The 21,434-nt window shown below is 38.1% G+C and overlaps 1 protein-coding gene across 2 annotated transcripts in view; it reads left to right on the top strand.

Moving 5' to 3' along the window:
- SV2C (synaptic vesicle glycoprotein 2C) overlaps positions 1 to 21,434 on the top strand; it is an 86,051-nt gene that overhangs the window by 15,361 nt on the left and 49,256 nt on the right. For both annotated transcript variants that reach the window (XM_009884250.1, XM_009884249.1), the window contains exon 2: positions 7,017 to 7,197. In XM_009884250.1, coding sequence (XP_009882552.1) covers positions 7,017 to 7,197 — 181 coding nt within the window. The remainder of the gene's footprint in view (positions 1 to 7,016; positions 7,198 to 21,434) is intronic.

Raw genomic sequence — 21,434 nt, 5'->3', positions numbered from 1 at the left:
TTTTGCCTTGCATAGGTGCTTTCTGCTTTCTGAGTATGCCGTAAGTCCCATTCACTTAGCTTCGGTTGCTTTCCAGCTATGTTGGTCATTCCATAGTAGGCTTCTACACCTATTTCCCATTTTGAGTTCAGTTCTCTGCAAAATTTGGACTTGATCCTTTTGAAAGGGAAAAAATGTGGTGGATTTTCTTTTTTTTTTTTTTAAGTTCCATTTAATATTTTGTACTTTTCGTAGGATCTGTCTTTGTTTTGTAATTGTGAGTCTTCCCTTTAGAAGTAAGTACTTGGCTACCTTACAACAGTTTTCCTTTGATTAAATCAATAATCATATTATGCCTGTCATACTATTGCAAAACCGTATTGTTTGAGTTGCTTATGTTGCTGGTGATGGTTTTTCCCCTATGATCTTAAAGATCATCAATAGCTTTGCATGTAGAACTGTTGAGTTACTTGCTCTTTCATTTTCTTATTACACTGGTCAACCGAATATGATCTTGCTTTTGCTCAGCTTTGCTTTCAGTTCCATTTTCCTGATTTTCATGGTCGAGTTCCTCTATTGCAGTTTATCAGTATTGTCTGAGAACGGGATTATTTTGTCTGAGAACCAGATACAGTTCACTTGATTTCTATTTATTTTAAGTTTCTGGATTGGTATCAGATTGAATGTCATCAGATGGTTTTTAGGTATCTTTGAAAGTGGTATAAGGAGGTGGTTTTTTCTTTTTTCCGTTTATGGGGCAGAGGAGCTATTTATTGTATGGGGGTTTTTTGATTGATTTGAGCTATGAATTGTATGCTATGTATTCTTGGTAGCCTTTACATCAGAGCATTTCCCTGAGTTGTTTTCCTATCTAAGCACTAGAGAAACAGACTTTTAGAAATTAATAAACATTTTTTAAACTTGTTTTGTATTAAAACACTATTTTTTAGTTTTCTTCCTTTCATGAAAACATTAATATTTCTGTATTGCTCAGCATGTGTACGAAGAAGACACGGGGTTGTCTGTTTTTTTCTCTGATCTCATTGGGATTCAGTATCTTCCTTCATGTCAATTAATGTGAATTTATATCTTTCTTTAGTTATTGTAGAGGTGAAGTTGTCCTTTTTTACTGACCGTGAAGGATATCCAGAATGTCTTGTGCACTAAGCAGCTAAAAAAATATGCAAAAGTTTAATCATCTGTCATGCAAAGACTCATCACTTTGGAATTATTACTATTAGAGAGCTAAGCATACAGGTTACTTAGTCGCAAGTCACACACGAAGGTGCAAGAATCACTGTAGTGTGATAGACACCATACAAACTTTTATATTGAGAATGAATAGTTTCAACATTCATTTTAAAGTAGCTTTATACTTTTCAAGCATTTAAACAGATAAACATGGTTGTTGAAAATAATTCTAATAATGTAACAGTAAGTAAAACTTGACTGTTTGTAAATATATATTAAGCAGAAGAGCAAAAAGCTTCAAAATGAAAGTGTAATTAAGCATCTGCACTAGAGAGTATCAAATTGCAGACTGAAGCCTGTCTGCATCTGTCCTGAAAGGGAATGCAGGAGGAGTGGGCTAGTCTGACAAGCAGTAATAGAAAAAGAGCTTGATATGCTGGGGCATTTGGGGATTTGCATATATTGCATATTATTAGGTAAGAGCAATCATTTAACATCTGAAGTTAAGACAGAAAATGACTACTGTGGGAAACAACTAGCATTTAGATAAAGGGAATCCATGGCTTCAGAAGTCTTGAACTTGCAAAGACTCATGCCAAATTTTAATTTTATTTAATATGCTGTCTGGCTCACACGTTTGCTGGAAAAAAGTACCTATCAACTTTTTCAGATGGCTGAACAATTGATGTTTTACTCCTTTAACCACCTAGATCTACACCTTAAAAGTTTACCATTCCATAAATATAGAGCTTGTTGTTCCACTGCTTCAATCACTGTTTAAAGAAAAGGTGAAATTGTTGTTATGGAGGAATATTTGTTTCAGGCAGTTCTTTATGTTGGAGTGTTAGTACCTCTGAGGAGGTGAAAGACATAACAAAACAAATAAGAAATGAAGAACCAATATTCTGACTAAAAAGATGGTTTTAGACATCCAAAAACAGTGGCTTTAGAAAATTGAGTTGTTCTGCCAATTCTGGAGTTATTACAGTTTTCTTATATTTGCCTTCTTAATGGAGAAGTGTTTACTTTCATTACCTCCTATTATAAACAATTAATTAGACATGACATTTGACTGAAGTTAGTTGCTGCATGGGTTGCTGTTCTTTTCAAAGCCTTTTCTGATCAAAGAAATTAATAGCAGATTATAATTAAGTATAGGTCTGAAAGATTACAGTCTTTAAACTCTGAATATGGTGTTTATCTGGGTTAAAACAAAGGTAAATCTCCATATTCTTACTCATTATGCTACTTACCGGCATTGGAGCTCTTCACTATGAATTGTTGTATTCTAAACAATAGCATATGGGAAGATCCTAGTATAAGTAAATAAAACACTGATTAAAGTACAGTATAATTGTTATGAAAGGAGTTTTTCTCCTCTTGGAGCTGGCTTAGGACCACATTTATAATCTTACTTTCCAAAATACAAATAATATTTTAATCTTAATTTTAGAGTCTTTTTTTTTTTAAATGAGAGTACTTTTTCCAGTTGCATGGAATTCATTCCTCGCTCAGACAAATGACCTAAACAAAACAACAGAAAAAAAGCAACTGGAGGCTGGTTTTATATCTACTTTATAATAGCTGTGTTAAAGCAGAAGGTGACCATCAGTGAGTCTCATAGCCTAAGTCTTTCTGTTGCAAGGAGGTATGACTTTACTTTCATTGCTTTATTTTCTCCCAGCAGAGTGTACACTTACAGACTGATTTCTCAGAAGAGTGTGGCTGTCGTTTAGATACCAGGCTATGAATTGCAACAGACAGTGCAAGTAATGAAGTTATGGCAGCACAAGGAGTAAAATGCTATTTAACCATCATGCATGTATTCTTATCACGTTGCTTAAATTGACCATAACTACCATTTGGATACCGAGAGAGTCCTTGGTCATCTGCTATGAAAAGCTAAGCTGTTGCTGGCAACCTGAAAGATGCTGTGGGCACACTCATTTAAAAAATACCTAGCCACCTGGTAGCAAAAGTGCACATGCATGGTGTAAACCTATTCCAGATGTGGGTTCCCTCATCTGAAGAGGCTGCAAGCGTGTATTTTGTATGTTTGTACAATGGGAAAAATCATCAAAGTGTGTAGAATTTCTGCTGTGGAATGAAAATAGAGGTTGTTAAAACTTGGTAGAAGAACAATAGAAGAGAATATTAATTTTAGCATGGCATGAGCTTCCTTTCAGCTGCCGCTTGCCTCTTCTCGGTGTCTTTCCACCAAATGACAGAGTTTGAGAGTACATGTTACTTTGTGGGGAAAATCAAAGACTTATGTTACAGATATCATTAGTTGTCTTTGCATTTTAAAATAAACTTTTATTTTTAAAAATATGTTTCTAGGATCATGCTGGATGTCAAATCCATGTGTGCCTTGTGCTCAATAAGCTAACTTCTTTAGAGGCATAAGTGTGCTGTACCAAAAAGAAAAAGGAAAGCAGTCAGTTTTGTAAGCAGTAGTAGCTGCTCAAAAAGGGAGTATCACCCTCAGGATGACATGCTAAATTAAAATCTATATATGTGTTTGTACACCCATACAATTATTGTTTTGATGACCAGTGTTTAAAGGTAAATGAGAAAGCGGAACAAGGTCTGACCAACAACAGGCTATTTAATTTTTACATATATAAATTTATGCAAAATGTAGTATGTGATTTATAAAAGGTGTAAAAAAATCATAGTGTTTTCCTCATGAGATTTATGTTCTGACCAGTGGCATGACGTAATAAACAAGAGCTACGAAGGTTGGAAGGGAAGGGACGATGAAGGGTAAAATGATAATCTGATGTCATTGGTTACTTGCATTTAGTGGTTGTTCACTTGCAGGTGGTTGTTCAGCTATTTTAACTGTTCATCGTCAGAGTTCTCCTTTGCCATTTGTCACTTTTATGGCTTATTGTGAATATTGCTGCAGAGGGGGAAAGGTCTTAAGGAATGATTTGAAAGTTGAGAGGAAGGGCGTTTTTTTAATGGACTGCAGGCAGGATTATGTTCTGTATAAAGAGAGAAAGAAAATATGAAAAAGAAGAAAGACTGGAAAATATACTGAAATGGGTATCATTGGTAGCTGCAGTAGGTTCAGGATGGAAAGGATACAGATCTTTGGTGGGGGAGAGGGATTGTGAAGGGTCTGCAAGGCAATTAGGAAAAAATCTGAAGTTAATGTAATGGGAAAGAATAAGCTAATGGTGCAGCTGAGAAAGCAACTTATTTATAGCAGTTTGTTGATAGGAGGAGAATATTATTTTTAGCAGCATCTTTTGAATGCTCTTCAGGAGAACTACATGGGTGTAAGACAGGCCAAAGTACAGTACAATGACCAAAGGACCTGTCATCAGAAAGGTCAATATTTTTAAACTCTCAAGACTTGGAAACTTTTTTCTTTCATCATTCATAGTGTTTTGATATTTCTGTGCATCATAAGGAAAGTAGTTACTTGGTAAAATTAAGATTATTTGCATAAAATATTTCAAAGTTATCTATATAATTTATTTGACTTACCTTCTCTGAGTATTTCTAATATTAAGGTGTTGACTGGGAAAGCCCAACAATGTTTATGTATGAAAGAATGTAAGGAATTTCACTTTAAAAGTAAAAATAAACCGTTTTATTTGCCTTTTTAAAATTGATCTGCTGGCAATGCTGCTATTGAACTATTTTTGCTAAGGTCTTTCAAATAATGTTGACAAGCAAGCACCAGCTCTGCTGGATGGAGTTTCCAAACTGTTCGTGGGTACTAGTCTACCTGCAGTGTAGTACAGTAACCTTACCCACAGGAGAGATCTTAAATAAGCAGTTGAGCAAATATATATACTCGCCAAGCTTCATCTCTTTAGGACCAGAAAATGTGTGAGCTGTGTGTGTATTCTCAGGAGAATCTCAATTATTGGAATAAAAGTTTCTGATCAGAATGAAGGAGCTATCTGATAAAGGTCTGTTGCTAAACACCTCAAACCAAAAAGAATATTTGTCGTGTCTGTGTCCTTCCTGAGCTAAGAGGAAAGAGAACAAAAATATCTTAGCAATTTTGCAAATTTTGGATTTATGTTCTTTTTTATCAATATCCTTTGATGAAAGACTAAGATCCCAGTAATAACTTGAAAATGTCCATTGACAAAATTTGTTTTGAGAAGACATTTAACTGTTGTTCTTAAGGAGCCTGTTGGTCTTGTTTAGGTAGAGAGATAGTGCTCCTGTGATGAGCAGCAACAGATCTGTCATCCTGTCCTGTGGGACTCATGGAGAAGACAGTCAGTCCAGAAACATCCTGTTATTATTTTAGGTTGGCTAAAAAGGCAGCTGCAGAAAAGACTGATTTTCTGGTGTTGGTCACAATCAATGGCAAAGGGCATTGATAAAAACAGCATGGTCACCTAACTAAAATACAACTTTCTCTGTTGCTAATACGCATTTAATACAATGTGTGTTCTATCAAATGTTTTAAAATGATGTCTTATAAGGCAGCAGGAGTGGAAACTACTTGTACAAAACATGAGGGGAAACAGAGACATGTTGGGGTGCATGAGCCCCTGCAGATGTCAGTACTTTAGATGTTAACATCTGGAATTCCAAGCATGGAAATACTGATGAGTGACCTCCACGTTAATAGGCAGTTTACTAAGCCCAGGCATTTAAGTATTTTTTTCAGCTTGCTTTCCCTTCCAACTACCTTGTGCAGGGCAGAGGTGATTCTTTTGGAGGCTGTAATTTTACACAGCAGCATTTACAGCCAATCAGAGTTGCTGGGGAATTTGTCCATTCTTGTGGCTGATCGAAAAGAGACCCAGGGCAAGGATTGCTAGTATTTTAGCTGCTTCCAGCTACTTTATATGTAATTCCTGCTCCTTTAGTAGGCATATAAGATGGTAACAACTGATAGGTAGATAAAACCCAATTTGGGAAGTTCAGTAGGAAAGTAAGTGGGAAAAGAACCACCACTATCAAATAAAATACAAATCTGGTTGGTTCTGTCCAAAGTTTGGGAACTACTTTTTCTTCTGACAGTCTGCTCAATGTGTTGTGCGCCTTTGCAAAATATCCCACAGAAGGTTTGTCCCTGGAAAGGAAATAATGTACAATATGCTAAGATGTGAATGGTCAAAATGTTAAATGCTTCAATTTATCTTTCTGTGGGAAAGTACTTCACATTGAAAACATGACTAACATTTTAAAAAATCACCTCAAAATAATTTTTCCTCTCTCTCATTTTAAGGTATGTAGCTAAACTGTAATGTATCTGTTCAAAATTCTTGGGGGAAAAAAAAAAGCCCTAAAACATTCCAGTGTTTCTCTGTATACAGGTCAGTGCCTTTTTAAATAAATCAGTATACTGAAGTAGGAGGGAGAAAAAAGCAATCAAGCTGGACATCTTCGATTCTGTAGATCTCAAATGGACAGTGCCTCTTTCATAATCAGCTTCCTTTATACTTAGCACATCTTGCTCCAGGAATGCTTATATTCTAGAAATGTTCAGACACTTTGTTCCTGCAGGGGAAGTTATAATTTTTGCTGTATTTAACATGAATGCAGTTTATTACTGATGAAATGGCGGCATTCTTTCTCCCATTCAGTCTTATTTACCTGTATTTTAATTGTTTTAGCTAGAGGCACCTTGTTTAATAATTATATTAAGCTTCAGTGGTAACAGATGACAAAGACACAGTGGGAAATCTTTTCTCCCTAGATACATTTTCAAAGTTATGCATTTAATTTCTATTCACTGAGAAAGGAGAAATTAATCTCTATGCTGTTTGTTTTGTAAATATAGAAGATCAACTATTTTTGGTGTGGTCAATTGCGGTCAGTTATGTAGCTCACAAAACAACATCTTTTTTTTTTGTATATTGCAGGTAGCATAGTGTACCTTGGGATGATGGTGGGGGCGTTCTTCTGGGGAGGCTTGGCAGACAAGGTGGGAAGGAGACAGTCACTCCTGATATGCATGTCTGTCAATGGATTCTTTGCCTTCCTTTCATCATTTGTCCAGGGGTATGGCTTCTTCCTCTTCTGTCGCTTGTTTTCTGGATTTGGGTAAGCTCCTCTGGTTTTGTTCATTTCCACAATTCTGTGTGTTAATAAAACTTTCCTGTTTGCAAAAGCACATTATTTAATGTAGAAATACAGTCTGTGTCAGGGACAAGAGAATTAAACAAGGTAGCTACTATAGTCCCGAATAACAACTTGAAGGGGAAGAAAAATGATTTTAGGGGAAAGACACAAACTGCAAATTGTGAGATTGAGTTCTGTTCTTATTTTGCAACAGATTTGCTTTGTGGACTTGGTCAGCTTGCTTTATTTTTTTATGCCTCAGCTTCTCTGTCTATTGCTTGATCAGTCAGCAAAATAATACCCTCCTCACAGGTGTACTGTAAGATTTCAGCAGTATTTGTAAAGTTTCTAATGTCTTTGTGTGCCTAATAATGTTTATAATACCACTGCAGTCAAGACTGTCAAATTTAAAACAAGGCCCTAAAGTGTGCCAAATGTTATTGCTCTCTCCAGAAGAATGGTGTTTGTGGCCCTGTGTTTGCTTTACTTTTTGTTTAAATAACTTCTCAGTTGTTGAAAAAGTTTAAAATATTAGTAATGGTCAATTCAGTTTATCATTTTAAACTTACATGAGCAGAGACTGAGATACACAAGTAAATTACTATGAGAAAGCCTCTACTTTTACTGCACCCTTAGATGATAAAGAGCTCTGTTCTGCAGAGTGGTTAGTCTAGCACTTCTGGTAATTGCTTGATTCAGATGAAAACTCCCAATAACAATTCCATTTCAGGACACTATTAATCTTTAGGATGATGAACAGATAGGAGCAGGTGAGAGGACAGTATGCTGCGTTGTAAAGCCACGCACATGAAGTCCACTGCTTGCATAGTTTGTTGGCTGTAGTTTAGGTAGCCGTAGTGCACTAACACTGCTGTGTGTTGTTTGCGGTTTTAGAAACCCCTTGAACTGGTATGAAGTAGGGTAGGGCTGGAAACCCACAACAAAGAGAAATTACCATAGCACTAATTGCTATTAAACTGATTTAGAAAGGGGGATGGAAGGGCAAGGGGAGAGTGGAAGGAGATGTGAGGAGTCCTCTTGCTAGAAGAATCTCCTTAGCCTGTCACCAAATCGTCAGATATGACTTCAAAAGAAATGAAGAGGAAATGGCTACTGTCCTAATTCTTTAAAAAACTTAGAAAAACAAAACAAAGCAAATCCGTCCAGCTACTTTACATGTTTTTCACATCATAAGTCACTACCAGTTCCAGGTGCTGTGTTTTGTCTCTCCATGGAGAAACATTGATCATGTTGCCTGACACCTTCACTCTTTCATGATCCTGTCAGAGTCCAGAAGCTTGTTGTATTCCTGCTTAGCCTGTCCAGTTCATGAGGGCAGTACTGGACCCTTTTGCCACAAAGGTTTGTCTTTTGGCAGCCAGTCTTGTGACACTGTTGGCTTTCACCCAGACTGTCCCTCTTGGGGCATATGGCAAAATATGTATTTGTCATGCCTCATGCCAAACTTGCCTGCGGGCTCTCCTCCTCATCTCTAGCAGTAGTTTTTGCAGTAACATACAGTGCCTGAAGCTTTACTTGGGACAGATGTATGTCCTGGCTTGGAAAGCATATTCTATTTTGTACCCAGCTTGTGAATAATGGTCTTTGAAGGAGCAGGTCCTTCATATCTGTATCTTATACATCTGTGTGGGTCCCCACTGTGTCCAAAGTCCTCCTACATAATCTTTGAGAGCTGCATGAATAGATCATACATAATTTGCCACCATGTACTACATTTTAACCCCCCCCATACACACACACACAAACCCCCCAAGCAAACAACAAAAACAACAAAAAAACCCACAAGACAGCATGAACTGCAGAGTCATTACTCATAGCAGTTACTGCAGAGGAAGATTCATGGCTGGCTCACATTTTCTGTTTTCTTCAAAGACTGGATTTCTCCCCATAATAACCCCCTTCAGCTGGTATCAGAGTTGCATCGTAAAACCCACAAGATTTCTAGAACTGAATCTGTGGTTCATGCCCTCAAGATGAGGGAAAGCTCTTCATTTTTCTATTCTCACTGTTTGCCTGTTCTGATGCAGTTTTTCCAGCAGACTTTGCATGTTTCGAGCCCTTCTTTTCCATCTGCTTGCTCGGTCTCAGAGAACACAGCAAGTGCGTTCTCACTTAAGAGCCATATTCAAGATGGTATTTCTGTCACATCTGCCTTTCCTCTGTTTTTTTTTTTTTTTTTATCCCATTTTAGGTACGATCTTATATTGAGAGCAGCTGTAACAGCAACAGACACATCATATGCCAAGCACCAAGAAAGAAGGTAGAGGTTAGATTGTTCCAGCTGCAGAGGCAGCAAAGTAAAATCTCCTAACTTTTAAACAGCTAGGCACAAATATACCTACTGTTAGAGCACACAGCTTGCAGGTCTCTTTTTCCAGATACTTTGCATCAGCTGCTGTGCAAGAAGGCAACTCTTTTTGGTATCACTCAGTGAAGAACTCCCAGATGTTTGCGCCAGCTTTGAAGCTATATCTTCTTGCAGTATGGCAGGAAATTTGCTTAAAGGGTTTGAAGTAAATCTTGAACATTTACTACATTCTTTACTATATCCCACATCTTGCTCGAATGAAAGAGAAGTTGTGTCAGTTGAACAGGAATAGGAATTCAACTTAATTTCTCTTTATAACCTCCCCTCATTTTAGAGGTCCTGACTTTGGACAGTAGATGTCAGTTCCCCTTTCTTAGTGAAAGACACTGAATGTATATCTGTGGTACCAAGAGAGGAGGCTTTGTTCCAGTAATTTTGTGTGACTCAAAGAGCCCAAATATGAAATAGGAATAATTTTAAGCAAAGAACTGAATTATATGTTTTAAATGTAAAATATTATTATTAGTCATGTTGGAGAAGAGCTTTGTGAAGGGGCAGAGAGTTATCTGGACAATTTCATACAATTAAAAGTCAATGAAATTTTAAGAAGTATTCAAAAGATATACAATCATTTAGGTGTATAGAGTTTAAACTGGTATTTCATCTTCCACATCATATAAAAATAGATTAAGAAGTGTGAAAAATAAAACCAGTATCTGATAGAAGATTTTACTTATAAAAAATACTGTAAAATAGATTCTTCTTAGATTCTCCTGCAGTCAAAATGTGTTTATAGAAGTAAATTGCTCAGGGAAAAATAATCGCTTCAAATAGTGGGGTTTTTTTCATCTGAAAAACCTAAAACTAGTAAAAATTTTGCATGCAAAAAAGATATTTGTAGTAGAAAACAGTATAAATAATATTAAGATATTGCTGGGTAAAGGGCATTGAGGGACATGAAAGTCTGAAAGGTGAGCTTAAAATAGTGAAAAGAATAAAGAAATGTTGGACAGTCTGCAAAATCATTTCCTTTTATGGAAAATAATATCCCAACTGTGATTCTTCCATTGATTAATCCAAAATCAAAACTCAAAAGGAAATTGAATCCAAAAGCCTGATAAAGGTCTAGGAGGGCTTTAGACATGGTTTCCCACAAAGTAAAAAGACCAAGACAAGAAACTGTCAGCTGTATTCATCATTAACCATTGGGGGAATGTGCAAAGATTTATCATCAAAAAGCACGTTGTTAGATCTATCTTTGAAATTGTCAAAGGAAGGTTTCTTTAATACCAGAACATGACTCATAACACCGCGGCTAACTTCAATGGAACTGGAGTTGTTGCCTATTCAACACTGCCACTGTGAAGTATTATTCTCTGCTAGATAATTTTATCGAACCTCTGTTACAGAAACACTGTATTTATTTAATCTAAGCTATTAGTTTACTATTTTTGATACCTTTAGATCATTTTAGATGCAGTTATTTTAAGTACAACAACTCAATTCAGAATAAAGTGCTTAAAAGTGCACTATATATTTGTATTATCCCAGTAAATTTCATTTTGGTTCCTTTGAAATAACCAAAGATGATACAGTTTGGGAAAGCGTATCATGCTTATCCAGCCCAAATGTTACATCTAAAAGCAATCAAAGTTTTCATGCAGTAAAAAGCTAGCTTAAATAAATGTCCTGAGATGAACTACAGTTTAGAAATTCTTCAACCTCATATGTTTGCTTCCAGATGAAACTGATTTTTTTTATGAGCAAAGTAAAAAATGCTAAATAATCTTATAAATCAGAGATTGTGTCCAGACTACAGAGATTTCTTTAATTTTGCCAAAATTGACAGTTTGGCCAAATTTCTTCTTCAAACCCACAGAAATGTTAGGAAATACAGCTTAGATGTGGTTAACTTAGGTAACTAAAAATTATTAAGAAGCCTTTTCTCTGCCTGTTGCTCCTTGTGAGTAAGAGTCTATCTCTCAATGTGCTGTCATGTAGTGTTTCTTTTCCAGAAGACTTTAGACTGTACTTCAATATATGTGAGACTCACCTTCATAGAGCTTTCTTAACCCTTCCTCAGATAATATCTCTGAAGCTACCTGCAGTACTCCCTTCACATTACTGGGATCTATCAAAGAGTGCTGCAGTCAATGTAATAGCACTAAACTAATAATTTAGATCTTTTCTCAAATTCTTCATGCTCTTGTAAGGAATCAACAGTTAGCAAAAATCCAAAACTGTAAGTGAAGTTTCTTATAACTAGCAATTTTGAGGTGATTTCCTGTGTAAATCCACCCATACCACCACTTTTGTATATTATATGTAGTGGCAAGAAACTCTTAGTGTTGTATATCCCCTTTCTCTTAACAGCCAAGACAGGAAGGACACGCAAGCAGTCCATACGCATAGCAACTGTAAAAATGTTCCAGCAGACGTATGGACCATATGGACACAGCAAATGACGGTTGACCTACACAAGTTGCCTTCAGTAACTCCAGATGTAGGCCAAGAAGCTGCTTTTGTAATTGTGTGTCATCAGTATTTAGTATCACGTTGTATTTATCATTTACCTCCCCGTACCCACTTGCTCTACTTCGTGCTTATGAAACACCTTGTGTCCTGTCACCCTCAAAAGGTTGTAATCCTGCTGCCTCTAATTCCTCTCCAGCTCCCAGCTGTCTCCTATCCATGGCTATCTGTTTTTACACTGTAAGCTAATGAATAGCTCTGCAGGTGACTGGCTTCAAAGCCAAGCGGGAATGCCAAAAGCGTAGATACGCTTCCCAGTCAAGCCAAGGAAGCAGTTGGCAAGGTCTGAGCTTTCCAAATAGCTTTGATCCAACCCTTGCAGCTTTAGCTGTGGGTAAAAGTTGACTAATGTAAATGTGGGATAGCTGGGAGAGAAGTGTTTTTTCCTAAGACTGTTAGGTCAAGAGGACAAGTATTCTACTGAAGAAAGAAAGAGGAAGACTAGACAAGGGAAATATGTAAATAAGGTAGAGAGCATACATGATAGAAAACAATCAAAAGAAAAAGTATAGAATCATAGAATCACTTAGGTTGAAATCACAGGTTGGGCAGCCTGTTCCAGTGCTTACCAACCCTGCCAGTAAAGAACTTTTTCCAAATATCCAATCTAAACCTCCTCTGGTGAAACTTGAGTCTGCTTCCTGTTGTCCTATCACTTTTCACTTGGGGGAAGAGACCTACACCCACCTTGCTACAACCTCCTTTCAGGTACCTATAGAGAGTGATAAGGTCTCCCCTCAACTTCCTTTTCCCCAGGCTAAACAACCCCAGTTCCCTTAGCCACTCTTTGTAAGATTTGTGCTCAAGATCCTTCTCCAGATTTGTTACTCTTCGTTGGACATGCTCCAGCACCTCAAAGTCTTTCTTGTAGTGAGGGGCCCAAAACTGAACACAGTATTTGAGGTGGGGCCTCACCAGTGCCAAGTACAGGGGGACAATCGCTTCCCTAGTCACCCCCAGACCCTTCTACTCCAGGCAGCTTTCCAGCCACTCTTCCCTAACGCTTGCATGGGGTTGTTGTGACCCAAGTGCACGACCCGGCACTTGGCCTTGTTGAACCTCATACCATTGGCCTTGGCCCATCAATCCAACCTGTCCAGATCCCTCTGTAGAACCTTCCTACCCTCAAGCAGATCAACACTCCCACGCAGTTTGGTGTCATCTGCAAACTTACTGAGGGTGCTCTTGATCACCTTGTCCAGATCATTTATAAAGAAAGATAGTAAACAGAACTGGCCCCGATACTGAGGCCTGGGGAACACCACTTGTGATTGCCTGCCAACTGGATTTAATTCCATTCACCAGAACTCTTTGGGCCCAACCATCCAGTCAGTTTTTTACCCAGTGAAGAGTACACCCATTGAAGCCATGAGCATCTGGTTTCTCCAGGAGAATGCTGTGGGAAACACTGTCAAAGGCTTTACTAAAGTCTAGGTAGACAACATCCACAGTCTTTCCCTTATCCACTAAGCAGGTTACCTTGTCATAAAAGGAGATCAGATGAGTCAAGCAGGACCTGCCTTTCATAAACCTGTGCTGACTGTGCCAGATCACCTGGTTGTCCTGTACATGCCATGTGCTGGCACTCAAGATGATCTGCTCCATAACATTCCCCAGCACCAAGGTCAAACTGACAGGCCTGTAGTTTCCCAGGTCCTCCTTCCAGCCCTTCTTCTAGATGGGTGTCACATTTGCTGACCTCCAGTCAACTGGGACCTCCCCAGTTAGCCAGGACTGCTGCTAAATGATGGCAGGTGGCTTGGCGAGCACTTCCACCAGCTCCCTCAGTACCCTTGGGTGGATCCCATCCAGCCCCATAGACTTGTGTGTGTCTACATGGTGTAGCACATCTCTAACCATTTCCTCTTGGTTGACAGGGGCTTCATTCTGCTTCTCATCCCTGTCTTCCAGCTCAGGGGGCAGGGCACACAGGGAACAACTGATGTTACTATTAAAGACTGAAGCAAAGAAGGCATTAAATAGCTGACCCTTTTCCTCAACCTTTGTCACTATGTTTCGCACTGCATCAAATAAAGGATGGAGATTCTCATTAGCCTTCCTTTTGTTGCTAATGTAGTTATAGAAACATTTTGTCTTTTACAGCCGTAGCTTTGGCCCTTCTAATTTCTTCCTGCATAACCTCATGGCATCTTTGTAGTCCTCTTGAGTTGCCTGCCCCATCTTCCAAAGCTCATAAACTCTCTTTCTTTCCTGAATTCCAGCCAAAGCTCTCTGTTCAGCCAGGCCGGTCTTCTTCCCCGCCAGCTCATCTTTCAGCATGTGGGGGCAGCCTGCTCCTGCTCCTTTAAGATTTCCTTCTTGAAGAATGTCCAGCCTTCCCAGACCACTTTGTCCTTCACGACATCCTCCCGAGGGACTATGTCAACGAGGATCCTAAACAGGCCAAAGTCTGCCCATTGGAAGTCCAAGGCATTACTTCTGCTGACCTCCGTTCTTCCTTCTCCAAGAATCAAAAACTCTATCATTTCGTGATCACTGTGCCCAAGAGGGCCTTCAACTATCACATCACCAACTAGTCCTTCTCTATTCACAAATAACAGGTCCAGCCTTCCCTAGTTGGCTCCCTCACCAGCTGTGTCAGGAATTTTTCCCCCACACACTCCAGGAACCTCCGAGTCTGTTTCCTCTCCACTGTATTGTATTTCCAGCAGACACTGGGTAAGTTAAAGTCCCCCATGAGAACAGAGGCTGGGGATCATTATACTTCTCCCAGCTGCTTATAGAATATTTTTATGCCTCTTCATCCTGGTTGGATGGTCTATAACAGATTTCCACCATAATATCTGCCTTTCAAGAGAAAACTTGAAAAGAGCAATGATGATGATGAAGAAGAAGAAGAAGAAGAAGAGGAAGAGGAAGAAGATGATGATGATGAAGAAGAAAATCTACAAAACAAAGTGTTCATAAACAATGATTTTGTGATTAGTGATACTGGCAGATCTGAAAACTATTTATCTGACATATCTAGCTGAGCAAGTACTGCAGGAAAATTCATTGCCATTATATGCTTGAATTTGGCATTAAATTTGACTTGATTTTTTAAAATAGTGTTGGGTAAATTTGGGGAATTAATTATTTATTCATCAGTTCAGCTTCCATCAGAACTGACAGTACTGTAGAGTTCAGAAAATAATCATGTGAATCTTTATCACAAGGACTGTCTTGCTATTAATAACATACAGTCCATGTGTGTACCTGAAAGACAGCTTCTCTAGAATACATAATCCAAAGTGTCAATTGTATTTAAATATGGGTAGAATGATCAGCAAAGCCCAGTCTATATTGTGCTGCAATTTTGTAGGGTTTTATGCAGCAGTTCTCAAGGAGAACTGGTCAGTCTGGTTGCTCACTCTTAGATACTTGGCCAGTTTAATGGCAGCTCTGAAAGGAAATCAACAGAGATGTTTTTTAATGAGACTTGTGGTAGTGGGGGTAGACAACTGTTAATAAGAAGAGGGTAGGTGGAATTCAACAGAAGGACAAAGGTTGGTGCTCTGTTTCTAAATCTCAGGAGTGTAACACTGAATCTGTGTTTTGAGCTCTATCACTTTTTTAACATATTGCAACTAACAAGGTGACAACTTGCAAATGCCATCTTACACAAACACTATTTTTATTTTTAGTCTGCATGTTGTTCAAGTTTGAAAGAGAGGAAGACAAGGTATTCCAGGAGAACATCATCCTGCCTTGTGCATTTTGTATTCTGCAATGCTTTTTTTTTTTCCTAATTATCTCTATTCCTTGTATGCTTTTGTATTTCAAGCCCCTTTGGCTAGTGAATCTGCAAATAAACCAAGGCTTCTGTCTGAAGCCAGAGGTTCCTGAATGCCTCCCAGTAGTGTTTTCATCCCATCTGTCACACTGTGCAGTTGCCAAAATCTGTTGTGACAAATCACAGCTCTGAAGGTAGATTAGCAGACATTTATCATCTTTGATGACAAAGAAAACGCAAATGTACCTTAGCTTATTGTTTGTTTCACTGAATCCTAATCTCCTAGGGTGCATCACTTAAATCTCCTTTGGGTTTCCCCCTCCCCATAATTTTACAGAACAAACATGAACAGAGTGTGTAGAGAAATAACATCATAAAAGCACAGCTTTCAGTTTGGATGGTTTTCTGGGGTCAGAAACTGAACCTGAAAAATCCCCCTTTCAGTCCCTCTGAATAACTGTTGTTCTTTTTGAATCTAAAATAACAATAAAAAAATGCATGAAAATATTGGATGAAGAGACACCCTTCTTTTTGAATAAATAGAAGAAACAGTGCAACTCTTTTTTTGCAGTAACAGGACCGAGCAAATATGACCTACCACCCAAATCACATGCCATATGCACACTGAGTCAAGCTCAGTGTAGGAGTTGTGGGAGATGGCTTTCACTAGAGACTAAATGCAGCTGCAGGGCATAGGTACCAGATAGTGGAGGATTCTGTGTGTATGAGCAAAAGCAGACAGAAAGAAGTAGCCAAAACCTAAAAATGAAAACGTCAAAAGATTTTAAGAACATAATCCTGAAAAAAAAAACAGAGTGAGAAGTAAGAGTGAAATAAGAATTTTTGGGGAGAATGTGTACATTCTCTACAACCAGGATGGCATCAAATAACATGTTCAGTCATTAATTTTTTCACCAAACAGAAGTAACTCATAAGGGCTCCAAAACTGGCTCATCTTTTGCATCAAAAAGGGTAAGAATATGCTGATTAGTTGGTATTTCCTTCGAAGTGAATTACATGTTTCTGAGAAAATACAAAAAAATTTCTGCATTCTACTCTTGCTCTGTGTACTGCTGATGGGGTTTATTACAGAAGATGAAAAATAACTGAAAAAGATCATGACTGACATTTGTGATTCTTTTGACTGACATTTATGCCATTCTCTCCATATATGGAACAATATGTGCAGTAGAAAAGGATCCTGTTCTTTATTAAGTCTTGTTCTTGCATATGTTCCTACATACTTATTAAAAAAGGCAAGGCTGAAGGAATGTATCCTGATGTTTCAGGTGCAGAGACTGACCCTTATTGAGCGAGAGTGTTTATTTTATGATCTTGAACCAAGCTTAACAAATTTTTGCCTCCTGCTGGTATTAGACCGAGCCTCATTACAGACTCTGTTATTCTGGCAACAGTTATCACTCATGATCATCAATCCAGAGGTTTAGACAACTGTTTTTTAATCTTTAAAAAAAATGTTCAGAATCTACACAATTTTCCAATGGGGGTGTAAAAACCTTGTATAGTTAATTTATACATACTCACAATATATTTGCACCTCATAGATACTTGTTGTGACCCTTTGGGAAGTAGTGCATGGACTCCTCCCCATGATCTGTGGATGACAAGTTTATGTCCACTGCTTTGGCTATGATGACTGAAGAACTAACATACATGAATAAGATGTAAAAACTTAAGTTTGCTTGAATCATGTATTTAAGAAAGTTAAAATCCATCTCATCTTTTAGAATAAACATCCTTCTCAAGTCAGCACGGTTTTCACAGGCTTTCCATCTGCACGTGCATATGTGTAAAGTAAAGAATGCAGTCTCATGTATAGAATTCTCTTCTACAAGTGAGGACAAGCCCTATAATTTATAAGCACAATAAGAGCAAATAGTCCACTGTATCAAACCAATTAAATGCCAGAGGCAGACTTAGTACTGTATCCTGTGGGAAAACAGTGTTTGCATTCCCATAAAACAAAAGGTGAAGTCTTCCTACCTTACAATCAGTGGCAACTCTGCCTTTGGTTTTATTTGGAATTCCCTCCTGCACATTCCATCATCAATTCCAAACAATGTTGGTGAGATACCAAAGAGGCAGTCTGCTTTCAAACTTGTAGTATGAAAATGTTGAGGACCAAAGTCTGTTCCTTCTGTGTAAATACAAGACCGCTCAACTGGAGCCACCAAGTTATTAAGGGCTTATATCAGTGTAAGTGAAGGTGGGATGCAGCCTAACATTTTTTTGACTATCGAAAGTGCATTATTCCTTGCACCTGTTGGGTGATATGGTGGGGTTTTTTTAATATGAACATTTAATTAATTAATTCATAATGTGCAATAGCTGCTGAAGTTTGTGAAAGATCCTCACAAGAGAGTGACGGAAGAAGTCAGAGTTGCTCTGATCTTCTCTTGCCCAAGTCTTTGAGAGGTAGTTTATGCCTCTGATAGCAATGTTTAGCATGCCAGATACCACATTAGTTCTATACTAGCAAATGGCTGTGGTACCAAGCACACATTAAAACTTCTGCCAGAGTCAGACAGAAATGTCTTTGCTCCTTAGAAATATTCTCTAGGTCCACAGAGTTTTTAAAGAGTTTCTTCATTGTTGTTTGGTGTGATAACAGCTGTAGCTCTTCCTGCTCTCCCCTTTTGCTGTCACTTGCTCCACTTCTGGGAGCAATCTTTAGGGAGTGGAGGCATGGCTACTGCCACCCTGACATTGTCCAGCATAAGAGCAAACGAAAAGTCTTCTGCAGCAGGATGCTTCTGCTCCATCTCCCTGCTCTCCTCCAATTCAGCTGTTAGTTAGCCTCTCTAAGATTTTCATAATAGCTTTTTAGTCATTGTAATAGCTTTGTGACATAGGAAGAGCTTTTCGGATACTGGTATCCAAAAAAGCTTCTAGCAGCATCACTCTGCACTTACATGAGGCCAGAAGGAAGCATTTAACCAGCTGAGAAGTAAGTTTTCCATTCACACATTTAAGGTGCCAAGAAGTGCACAACACACTTTACTACACAGTTGCTATGAAACAGAGACCTGCAACTCTAAATAGCAGCTGTTTTCTGTATGATGAAAATACATGCTACGTTTCTCTTTTAGACAGTAGACAGGTTATTTTCACTGTTTAATCAATATGAACAGAGTATCTGGACTTTTAAGCTTTTCTTAGACTGTTGGTGTACTCACTGGAAATGTCAATCACATCAGATGAAACAGAAAAACTGGGTTTTTTTCCAAGCTGATTTTTCTCTGTTTATTTGCATATCCTAAATAAAGATTTTTGTTTGCTGGTTCCAAAATTCTTCTTAGATGTCTAAAAGTTCTATTTGTTAGAAAATTTGCCCTATTAAATTGGTCAGCACAGACAATGCTGCTTCTGTAGTCTTAGACGACCTTTAGGACACAGCATATGAGTCAGTTTTTCCTCCATGGTACAGTTGGTTCATGCTGACAGGTGGGAGATGCCTGTTTTGCTGCCTTTGCTCAGGATGTCTGTACAGTTTATGACATTAAGATAGGGTATATTCTTTCCTCTTGAAACATCCACCCATTTCCTAAACCATCATCCCACAAATGTTTGTATGACCTACGGATGCATGACTTACTCCACACGTTGGAAACCCTCCACAAGCCCCACTTCATCAGAATTCCAGTCTTGGAGATTAAAGGGAGATTTCAAGAAGATGATAAGTTGAGTTTTGAATTTCATAAGCATAAGAACTGTATCTGCCTGAAATGAACACTGTACAGAGAATGTTTCAACCACTTTGCAATAGGAAAACTATTAAAGTGTTAAATTTGATTTATTATTAATTGTGCTATATAGCACAGATGGTTTCAGGCTATATTTACTACCATAGTAACTACATTATAAAATAAAGAGAAGATTCTGTACTTCATGAAAAAACATACGAAACAAAGAAAATAGTAAATTTAGAAGAACAAAATGGATAATAGAACAGGAAAATTACCAAATATATACTTACTTACCAATTTCTGTGCTTTTTTTAATGAGCAGAAGCAATATGAGAAAAAAGCACTCACTTACCACAAATTATTCTCTTTAGGCAGTGTGTTATTGCCAGAGTGATACTGTCCTACATGCCATGAGCAATCTATTAATTTAGATCTTCTTGAAAGCGGGTACCTAAAATTCCTCATCAGTACTTTCCAGCTTAGGCAGGAACGAGGGAGACCTTGATTGTGGTTCTGCTAGTGAATTTTCAACACTAGAAAAAGAACTCTAATTAGATCCATGAGTACTGTATTTGGGCAATATTGTGGGAGTGCAATTCCAAGCTTTGTCTGAGTCCTGGAGGTAAGGAATCACAGCTGTAATTCGCTTTCACTTTGGGAACAGGAGAGCCCTCAGTCCATAGCACCATTGTGACAGCAGATCTTCACTGTCACAGCAAAATGGGCTGTGATTCCACCCTTAGCCATGCCCCTTTCACTCTTCCTCACTCTTCCAGGAGAACCTCTCAGGACAATGTCTTCCTGCTGCCTGTGACAGGGCAGTTCGCTAGTGAAGGCTTTTTGTGTTTTCACTTACGAGAAGAAATGAGATACAGCCCTTGTCAGCTGTATATCTAACAAGAATTCGTGGAGGTATGAACCTTTTGCAGAACCGGCAGAGGTTTCCTCAACTGTGGGAAACATTCATTGTAAAGCTGAGTCAACCAGTGGTACTTCATGAAGCGCTGTCCAGGAGGAGGTGACAAAATGGCAGACCCCTAAACAAGTATAACAGCTCAATCCAGTATTTCATCGCTGCATCTGAAGAGGTCTTAAAATAAACTGTATTGCTATGGCACTGAATTCTCTTAAGAGTGACATACCATTTCTGTATTCATGTTTTCCTTTTAATATTTGTTTTAATCTCTTTTAAGCTTCCTTCTTTTTGGTCCTAGTTTGGCAGCTCCCTGATGACAGCATAAATATGCATTTATACTTAAAATTCAGTTAAAAATTAAAACCTTGCAAGATGCTGCTTTAAAGGATGTAATCTGGTATGTGAGAATATCTCTTCAAGCTTCACAGGTATTTTCTTCAGCAGTAAAAATAAAATCCACAAGGACTTGTCCTGTTGTGGAACATTTGACAGCTTGCATTGGTAGTGAAGAGGTAAAGACAGTAAAAGATGGTCAGGAAGCTGGTACTGAAAATGATACATCATTTGAGTTACTCTAATTTTTGCAAAACCAAGTTGAACCGGTTTTTTTTTTGTCCAAATAATCTTCAGAGAGTGTTTATTTTACCAAGTGAAAAAAAATCAATACTATATGAAATCATAGCCTTTTCAAAAAAATTTACTAAAAGATCAGCATGGGCTTAGCAAATCATGTAGTGCAACTCAATGGAACATCTTTTTAAATATGTGTGAAATTAAATGTATTTGTAACATAGTTGGCATGTAGTAATTTCTTCATTACCTAAAGTGTGGGAGGCAAGACTTAGAGAAATACCTATTATTCTTTGGAAATATGGCTAGTATTTTCAGTTAAAAGCAAAAAGATTTCAGTTAAAAGATTTTGATACTCATCCTTATACTGTCATGATTTCAGGATTTTTGTAATGGTGAAAGTCAACTCTTTGTGCTGGTTTCTGTTCCAGC

This window comes from Charadrius vociferus, unplaced genomic scaffold, assembly GCF_000708025.1.
Source record: "Charadrius vociferus isolate BGI_N301 unplaced genomic scaffold, ASM70802v2 scaffold183, whole genome shotgun sequence".
Classification (NCBI taxonomy): domain Eukaryota; kingdom Metazoa; phylum Chordata; class Aves; order Charadriiformes; family Charadriidae; genus Charadrius; species Charadrius vociferus.
The sequence above is the reverse complement of the archived record's forward strand: the minus strand, read 5'-3'. Positions and strand labels throughout refer to the sequence as shown.